Consider the following 9582-nt stretch of genomic DNA (forward strand, 5'->3'; position numbering starts at 1 on the left):
AGCTAGGGATGTGTTTTCTTATGTTTTAGCTCAAAACTGGTACAAGCTTTGTTCACTTAAAAGGGTTGATTGTTAGTGTATTGATATATTTATTATAATTCTGTTTGGTTGTTTCGCCTTACAGAATCAATCCGTGAGTTGATTTACCTTCAATCGTTTCATCGTTAAGTTTCCTAATGTGTTCTCCAGATGGGGCTCTGTATGGCTCCACATTAGAGATCTGCATTGCTTTCAAAACGCTGCACGTGTTGCCTACAATACGGCGTTACGGAGGAAAGTATAATTCATGCTGGATAATTGGTATTCACGGTTTTAAAAGTTTTGCAGTCTTTGGTTTTATGAATTATTGCAGCAGTGCATCTATCTTTACATTATATAGCTTATACACATATCTATGGTATTAGAGTCTTGTATACTCCAGGCTATATGGTATAGCATAAATTGCTTATAGTGTAGCTCTCAGCTCCGAATGCGCAAATGGCATTGTTGAGTGTTATATAATAATTGGATATAATGGTGTTAGTTAATTATGGTGTTAATATGATAATGGTATATAATAATGTACAATAATATTATAGCTCTTTGTAGTGCGAGAGTCTCGTAACATGGTATTTAACCTCTGGTTAGTGAATTTCATAGTTATTTTCATCTAAGGATATTCCAAATACTTAGACAGCTGTTTTGGTGCCTTATGGTTACAAGATTTGCGTACTTCCAGTTTGGTTAGTTGATAAAAGTGACATGCAATAATAATAGTCCATAAAGCATACCGACGTTTTGGTCGGATGTTACAACGGTCACGCTGCGTTATATAGGAAGGGTCTAGTTGTGCCCAGACCCGTGTATACGACCGTGGTCGGAACACACCCTTGAGCAGCACTGCCCCTGCCTAGGGAATTTTCAGCGTCGTCAGTTAGTTTTGGAACGCACCCGTGTGCTCTATGCCTATGGTATCATCACATGCGAACAATGTATGTTTAAAGCAGTTAGAGGTTATACTGGAGTGATATAGGTCTTGTATTAAGTTTTTGTTTTGTGGTGTGTAAATCATTATAATGCCTCCAAAAAAAAATGCTGCTGGAAAATCGAAGGGAGGAAATGAAGGCGAGAAGGGAGATAGCAATAAAAAAGGGGGGGCCGCAATCAAAGTGATTATATTAACCAATTCACAATAAATGGCGCATTTTTTTTTTTCGTACGACTGACATCTAGACTAGCAATTCAATGAATCTTACAATCTCAAATGTTCACTTGAGAAGACTTACAAGACAAAATAATCATATAGTATAAAATAATCATATATTACAAAATAATCAGAATAGTGAATTTCAATTACTAATGAACGTGAATATCACACAAGTGGATTTTCAATAGAAATGAATGTGCAAGCTATCTGATCGCTGGTTATGTATTCATGTCAGTAATTTGACGAAGGCTCTCAAATCACAAGATGTGCATAGATACCACAAATTAAATAATCATTCAAAATGAACTGCTGTATATTTGTATAGTATATCACTGTGTAATTAATTGTCGTGTGTATGTATAATATATTAATACCTATTTAATATATGCACCAATGAATATCATCCCAGGTAAGGCACATTCTCTGTGAAAAACAATCCAAGGTTCTAGAGGCAATGGACAAACTCAAAGCTGGCCAAAAATTCAACGAAGTAGCCGCTACCTACAGTGAAGACAAAGCTCGCTCTGGTGTAAGCATTAAATCCTTTTCATGAAAATGTTTGAAATTCACTAAAACGTACAAATGAAACCAAAAGTATCATGCACATTTTGCACATTCAACTCATTCAGACATTCAAAAACTTCAAGAAATGATTTAAAAAAATAAAAGTTCTCTCATGTTTACGTCAGTAACTTCAACCTTATTTTATTAACTAGTTCTCTATTTAGCAAACCCACTTTTATCTGAAAGAAGTTCTTATCTTCCAAAATTATTTCAATTATCTGTAATAGATGTTTGAAATTACAGAATGGAAAGTTTCAAATTTATGGTTTGTTAGTTACTCAAGGTCCATTTCTGAACTTTTTATTAAAGGTCTAAGATCTGTGTGTCTACTTTCTTATCTATGAATGCAGCATGAATTATTAAACAGAAGCTGAATCATTGCAAAGAATTAATTTTGAGGTCTTGAGTCAAATATTATCATCTATCCTTTGACATTCTCTTCATTGACAGTGAAAAAGAATCCAAAGCTTAGATTTTCAGTGCAAAGAAGCAACTCTTCAAGTTTCACTCGTCCTGACTCGTGAATCTTTACTGGGTGCTGTGGTAAAAAAAATTCGATTTGGAACCAATATTAACATTCCAGTGGTGATGAAATATTAAAGAATTTTATTTAATCCCAAGGCTTTGTAGTTTACTACCCAAAGAATATTCAGTCAAGGTGGCGGTAGACAAGGAAAATTCAAACTAGGCAGGCAAGTTTGTTGGCCTCGAACAGTATTTTACACCCTAAGAAAAATTACGTCTATCTACAGAGACCACATACTTTTTTCATACGAGTGTCGAACTTCAATATTCAATGTGCTCTGTGTTCCGAATGTTCATATGTTCGAGACTATAAATGGACTTACATCGTTGTTTTATAGAGCTTTCTCGTTGGCTAGGGCTGTTTTATCAGGAATTGTTAAAAGTAGGTAACTTTTTGCCATAGTTAGCGAAAAATTCTGTTAAGAATCAATTGTGCTATAGAAGCCGCGGAATTTTCATTCAAATGAATACTCGGAACCTCAAGTAAATAATACTTGATAATTTTGTCCACAAATGTACGGTAATACTGTATCGGTCGTAAAGTCGTACTTTTGTAAGCCTAACAATAAGGTTCAACTGTACGGCCGAAAAAAGACTACCGAAAAGGCGGATACTTTACGTATACGGTATACTCGATTAAAAAATGTTGTTCGCACCTCAGTCGTAAGATTTTACGGCCCAAGTAGGATATATACCATTTTGAAGTTAGTGTCACAAAGCTAGCTGACGTTCGCCGTACTATGACCAAAAGTGTCAGGAAAAATCGAGTTTTATTTCTCACAATGAGCTCATAAGTTTTCATGAGTACTTAGATAGAAGAATAATCATCATATATTCGTTGACAGTTCCAAATGTATAAGTGATATTCTAATAATTCTTCTTACATTAAGCTCGTTACTTTTTTAGGTACTAGAAGGCTTTCCATTGTGACACTAATGTTTCTATTTTCCTACTGTTTCGGAATATTGCCTTCACGTGCCTCTTTTCCTCAAGAACTGCAACTGCAGGCCACTATTTTAAAGCTGAGTTAGTATTATATTCAGCGAAATTGAAAAATTAGGTCAATCAAATTATAGTCATAATAATAGTCATGAATTAGTATTACCAAATTATTAAAAAACTAAAGATAAGACTTGAGGTTGTTCACACTACAAAAAGACCAGATTAATGTCAAACTATTAACTATGGCTAAATTTACTAATTATAAGATGATTTACTAGTAAATAGACTTATAAACTAGCATTTGAATACCGATTTCTTCACCATCCCATACTTCGAAATTTTTGTCTTCCATGGGAAATTTGTATAGTTGTGATATATTGGTTTATCGTTAGCCTAATTGTACATAATCATTATGTATTTTTTCTATTCGTCGAACGGCAGCTACAATTGATTGAATTCATCCAATAAGTACAAGTTTAAAGAAGTTTTTTCCGGTACAAAAAATCACATTATGTGAAAAACGAGAGAATCACTTTTCTATAATATTCCATGCAATCAAGATATGAATAAACCAAACGTCAATCGAACCGAATAATTGATTGTCGATGTATAAATTCCCAAAATTCATTCACGTTTTCGGTCACCTGCTTGTGCATCTGTAATGTATAAACCTACACCAATGCTTGATGGCTGGTTAATTAGCAACTACGAATGATTTGAATTCCGTGTTTTTGAATTTGTGACCAAGAATTTTTTGTATCAGAAAAGTTCACTAATGATTGACTGAATTTAGGGAGATCTGGGCTGGATGACTCGCGGCTCTATGGTTGGGCCGTTTCAAGAGGCAGCTTTTGCATTGCCCATATCGAGTATTGGTACTCCAGTATACACTGACCCACCGGTTAAAACGAAATTTGGGTACCACATAATCATGGTTGAAGGAAAAAAATAGCAAGATGTAAAATAACTTCCCTGTATACACTCAGCTTTCAATATTCATAAATAAAACTGTTTAATTTTTCCACTTATGAACGAACATTGCGTGATGTGTAAATCTTTAAACCCTTCATATTTCCTGCAATTGAATCATAAAAGAAAGTCCTTCATACATCCCACCAGAATTTTTAATTCATCATTCCTGAAAATTTCAAGAAATGTGTTTATTCCCGTTTTTTATAGGTATTGTGATAAGAATGTCACTGAACGTCGATGGAAAACATTTTGTCTTGGCAGCTGCACGATATATATCCATTTTCGAAGTATTGCCAGAGATCTTAGACTCACGGTTTGATGCTGATAATGACACAGTAAATCAGAATAGAAAAATCCATTATTTATATTCTTAACAATGCAAGATAACTGTTGAATACAAAAAGAGAGCTCTTAGGAATTAAAATACGCTGATCAACTATGGGACCAGTCTCATCTGTCAATATACATAGATCGGAATATTGAAGAGTACACGACAAGCATATCAAAATTTAACTGCACATATATGCAAAATTCTGAAGAAGTGTCTCAAATTTCGAACATTCATTTGAACGGTAATTGAGACGACTGTTACATGTGATTTGAGAATCCATGGAATGACAAAACCGTGAAATGAATTTGTCTTTACACTCGTCCAGGACCCTTCCTTCACTTTATACCTGGCTGAATTGTTTTCTGGAAACACTTAAACATCAAAATATAATTTCAGAAACCCATACCCAGTCTTCACCCTCGTCGTAAACCATCCTTTGGCCCACCCCAAGCTACTACCTATCTTCTAACTCGACGTTTAGACCCTGCCGCTTTTTCACGGCAATTTCAGAAAAATCAAAGCATTCTTCGTGAGTACTAAATCTTTACCATCAGCCTAAATTATCCCACTACTAACCTTTAGATTCAGTTAATACTTTTTTATCGCGCAATAACAACCCTAAGACAAGTCCTGTGATAGAAAGAGTTGCTATTACAGTTGTAACCTAAATTTCTCTACGCGATCACCAATCCGGAGTAACAGACGACCGCGAATCCAGATGTACAATAATTTGGCACCCGCGATGAGCCCTGGTCAAATGTTAAGACGTAATTAAAGTGGTTGAACGCCAGGTGCATTTTTGTGCATCACTGCACAGATTTCTACTCGAACTTTACCTTTCTCGGTTTTATCGCTATGCATCTGCTCGTTCAGTATTGCGGAGAGAGGGTAGGTGATTTGAGGAGAGAGAGAGAGAGGGAAGGACGCGATTCGCTAATTTAAAACAAAAATGATATTTTGGCACCCGGATCGGCAGTACCGACTGTCACCGCAAGGGAGCACGTCAGTGCTCAAGGCGGTGGCGACAACCAGCAGCAGCGGAGTCGGCGGAAACAGACGTTGGCCGTGAAAACTGATTTCATCGACGCCATTAGCAAAACAAAGGCTACAGCTGTAGCACGTGGTCAAAGTTCAGACAAATAGTGATCATTGGGCTGTAATAGTTTTAAGACATTGAATAGATATATAATATTTATACATAACTAGGTATTCGTCGTTGGTGTGTGTATAACCCCGCCTAACACAATCCCTACAGTGGTGACCCCGAGGAAAACTATTACAAAAATAAAAATGTCTGAGACTGATCAAGACAAGATAGAAAATCTTCAGAAGCAGCTCGCAGATATGCAAGCGGAAATGGAACGGTTGAGAACAGCAAACCTGGCCGTACCAAATCAACAACAGGTAGTTGATCCACTAGCTAACATCGGACAATTACCAGGTAACGCACAAGTTGACATCGCAACTATTGCTATGTACAAGCTACCTCCCTTCTGGAAAAGCAAGCCCCAGCTATGGTTCACGCAGATTGAATCAATATTTCGTAAGCGAAACGTTCGCACGGAAAGAACAAAATACGACGCAGTTATGGAAATTCTCGATCAACAAGCAGTGGACGAGATTTCCGATATCATCGAACAACCAGTAGATGACCAGTCATACACACGGTTGAAAGAAACACTAATAAAACGTTTCTCTGAATCATCAGAACGCCAACTGCACCGACTCCTGTCCGAGGTCGAGCTCGGTTACAAGAAACCATCTCAGCTACTGCGTAAAATGCGAGATTTAGGCAAGAATGAAGCAACCGACAGTCTACTAAGAACAAAATGGATGAGTCTGCTACCACAGAACGTCACAAACATTCTACTAGTGGCACACGACGTAGACCTGAATAAGCTAGCGGAGATGGCTGACAAGCTGATGGAATTTGCGGGCGGTTATGTCACAGCTGTAAACACTACAAACTCTCAAGGAGTTTGCGCAATTAAAAACTCGGCAGACAAACAACACGATGAGAGACTAGACAAAATTGAAAAAATGATTAGTGATATACAGATCAGCATCAACGACCTACGTGAAACAAACAAGACCAAGTCACAAGGAACCAGACCACGTTCACGATCAAGATCACGCCCTCGATACCCAGATGGTAAATGCTATTATCATCATAAGTTCGGGGACGCTGCGTACAAATGTCACAGACCATGGTGTCCAAAAAACCCGAACCATCAACCGGGAAACTTGTAACACTGTTGTCTACGGAGGCCAGGGGCGACAGTGCAATAAATCGTGAATTACGCCTCCACGTATACGATAAAACAACCAACCAAAAGTTTTTGATAGACTCGGGATCCGTCGTATCTGTCATACCACGTACGACTATCAAAAACAAAGCTAGTCAAACATCGCAAAAACTGTATGCCGCAAATTCAACTGTGATAAACACTTACGGACAACGTCATATCACATTAAACTTAGGAGTCCGACGAGATATTGACTGGAATTTCATCATAGCTGATGTTAAATCTCCAATCATAGGAGCTGATCTGATCGCTCATTATGGATTACTAATCGATCTCAAGAGAAGAAGACTGATAGACCCAAAGACATCTTTAGAAGTACCGGGTGAACTCAAACAAGCATCCGAATACGGTATCTCCACACTCTGTGATAGTCAACTACCTCAAAATGAATATTCACAGAAATACAAAGACCTCCTAGAGGAATTTATTGACATAACGAAACCGAGAACGAGATCAAGGAAGGACATTGACCCAAAGTTTGCGCACTATATCCACACAACAGGTTAACCTGTACGAGAACGTCCTCGGAAACTAGCTGGGGAGAAACTGGAAGCAGCAAAAAAGGAAATTAACAAAATGCTGAAAGAAGGAGTCATCCATCCGTCAAAGAGTCCATGGGCGAGTCCAATTTTACTCCGTCCAAAAAAATCAGGTGAGTGGAGATTATGCGGGGACTACCGAAAAGTAAATGAGCAAACTATCCCAGATAACTACTCACCACCATCGATACAGAACCTAATCCAACTGCCGCCTGAGACAACGGTGCTATCAGTGTATGACATGGAGAAAGCATACAGCTTGACCCCGGTGGCAGAGGAACACGTCGAAAAACAGCAATAACGACACCGTTTGGCTTATTTGAACATCTCTATTCGCCGTACGGGATGCGCAACGCAGGACAGACTTTTCAACGCAATATTGACGAGATTCTGAGAGACTTGGATTTCGCTGAAGCATTTGTCGACGACATAATTATAAAATCAAAGAATCACGAAGAACACCTGAAACACACGAGGATTTTGTTCGAGCGACTGCGAAAACACGGATATGTCATTAATCTCAGTAAATGCACGATTGGGAAAGAAGAAGTGACATACCTCGGCTACACGATCAACAAGGACGGTTATAAACCCCCGCAAGAGCGTGTAGAAGCCATAAAAAACTACGCAAAACCCAAGACTATTAGGGAGTTGAGAACTTTCTTAGGCTCAATAAACTATTACCGTCGCCTAGTACCGCATGCAGCACAAATGCAAGCACCACTAAATCAATACCTGAAAGATTCTAAGAAAAATGATCGCCGGATCATACAATGGACTCCGGAAGCAGAAGGAGCGTTTGAGAAGTGCAGAGACAGCATAGCATCTATAGCGCTGACCAAGTTTTTATCAAACACAGCACCACTCGCTTTAATTACGGATGCATCGGACACAGGTATCGGAGCCGCATTGGAACAGTTCGTCGACGGAAGCTGGTCACCGGTAGGATTTTTCTCAAGGAAGCTGAGTGACACCGAAACAAGATACAGTACCTATGATCGTGAGTTGTTAGCGATCTACGCAGCGATCAAATACTTTCAAGACATTTTGGAAAGTCGTAACTTCATGATCAAGACTGACCACAAACCACTCACATACGCTTTTCACCAAAAGCCACACAAAGCATCTCCGAGACAAGCTCGCCAACTCTGTTACATTTCCCAGTTCACAACTGATCTGCGATACGTGAAGGGTGAAGAAAATGTGGTGGCTGACGCGCGCTCGCGTGTCAATGTAATTAACATGCCAACTCGTCTCGACGCTGAAACTATTAGAGTTGCTCAGGAAAACGATGAAGAACTGCAAAACATCATCAGATCAAATAGATCACTAAATATGCACCGATTGAACGTCGAACCTGACACTCCAGTATATTGCGATATATCCACGGGAACAGTAAGACCGTATATACCAGTTGAACTGAGGAAAGTCGCACTCGATGTAATACATGGTCTATCACATCCAAGCGGCAGGAACACCAGCAAGCTGATAAAAGAGAAGTATATTTGGCCTGGAATTAAAAAAGACGCGCTAAAATGGTCCAGAGATTGTATAGTGTGTCAAAAAGCAAAAGTTCAACGCCACAATAGACTACCTCACACAAGCATTGAAGTTCCCGACTCAAGGTTTAATCACATAAATATTGACATCATCGTCCTCCCTGAGGTCGACGGTTACCGTTATTGTCTGACAATAATCGACAGATTTTCACGCTGGCCAGTCGCAGTTCCTATGAAAGACATGACAGCAGAAACAGTAGCAAAGGCACTTCTCAATAACTGGATAGCTCTCTACGGCACACCTCTGACGATTACGACTAACCAAGGAACACAATTTGAATCCGCCCTATTCAAGGCGCTCACCATGTTCACCGGAGCAACAAAAGTCAGAACAACAGCATACCACCCTGCAGCAAATGGCATCATCGAAAGATGGCACCGGACCTTAAAAGCAGCCCTGATGTGCAAACCTGATACACCATGGACGCAAAGCTTACCTAGTGTCATGCTCGGTCTTCGTAACAGTTTTAAAGAAGATTTAAAAGCCTCACCAGCTGAAATGTTATACGAGACAACTCTACGTGTGTCAGGGGGATTTTTCGTTCACCAAGACCCAAAGGCAAACCCGCAAGCATTTGTTGAACGACACCGGGAGTTGATGAGAGGAATACGTTCAACGCCGACCTCTCACCACAATAAACCAGGGTTATTCCACCTG

At 39.1% G+C, this 9582-nt stretch overlaps 2 protein-coding genes across 3 annotated transcripts; both read left to right on the plus strand.

Moving 5' to 3' along the window:
- The first annotated feature begins 867 nt into the window (after positions 1 to 867).
- On the plus strand, positions 868 to 4253 carry LOC124182987 (peptidyl-prolyl cis-trans isomerase NIMA-interacting 4). Of its 2 annotated transcripts, none has more exons than XM_046570885.1 (3): positions 868 to 971; positions 1596 to 1715; positions 4011 to 4253. In XM_046570885.1, exons 1-3 carry the CDS (start codon positions 942 to 944, stop codon positions 4167 to 4169), a joined length of 309 nt encoding a protein of 102 aa, XP_046426841.1. In that variant the 5' UTR covers positions 868 to 941; the 3' UTR covers positions 4170 to 4253. The 2 variants fall into 2 exon arrangements, with proteins under 2 accessions (XP_046426841.1, XP_046426840.1); XM_046570884.1 differs by lacking the exon at positions 868 to 971 and adding an exon at positions 978 to 1148.
- Positions 4254 to 5824: 1571 nt separating this feature from the next.
- Positions 5825 to 6770, plus strand: LOC124181982. Its single transcript, XM_046568755.1, has one exon. The coding sequence runs from the start codon at positions 5865 to 5867 to the stop codon at positions 6768 to 6770; it is 906 nt and encodes a 301-aa protein (XP_046424711.1). The 5' UTR covers positions 5825 to 5864.
- Positions 6771 to 9582: the final 2812 nt, after the last annotated feature.

Source organism: Neodiprion fabricii, chromosome 5 (assembly GCF_021155785.1).
Source record: "Neodiprion fabricii isolate iyNeoFabr1 chromosome 5, iyNeoFabr1.1, whole genome shotgun sequence".
Classification (NCBI taxonomy): domain Eukaryota; kingdom Metazoa; phylum Arthropoda; class Insecta; order Hymenoptera; family Diprionidae; genus Neodiprion; species Neodiprion fabricii.

Excerpts from the sequence above, each read along its gene's own strand:
- LOC124182987 (XM_046570884.1), top strand. The coding sequence starts at position 1,056 with ATGCCTCCAAAAAAAAATGCTGCTGGAAAATCGAAGGGAGGAAATGAA. Across the intron at positions 1,149-1,595 it reads AAGGGGGGGCCGCAATCAAA|GTAAGGCACATTCTCTGTGA; the intron begins GTGATTATATTA and ends ATATCATCCCAG. Across the intron at positions 1,716-4,010 it reads AAGACAAAGCTCGCTCTGGT|GGAGATCTGGGCTGGATGAC; the intron begins GTAAGCATTAAA and ends GACTGAATTTAG.
- LOC124181982 (XM_046568755.1), top strand. The coding sequence starts at position 5,865 with ATGCAAGCGGAAATGGAACGGTTGAGAACAGCAAACCTGGCCGTACCA.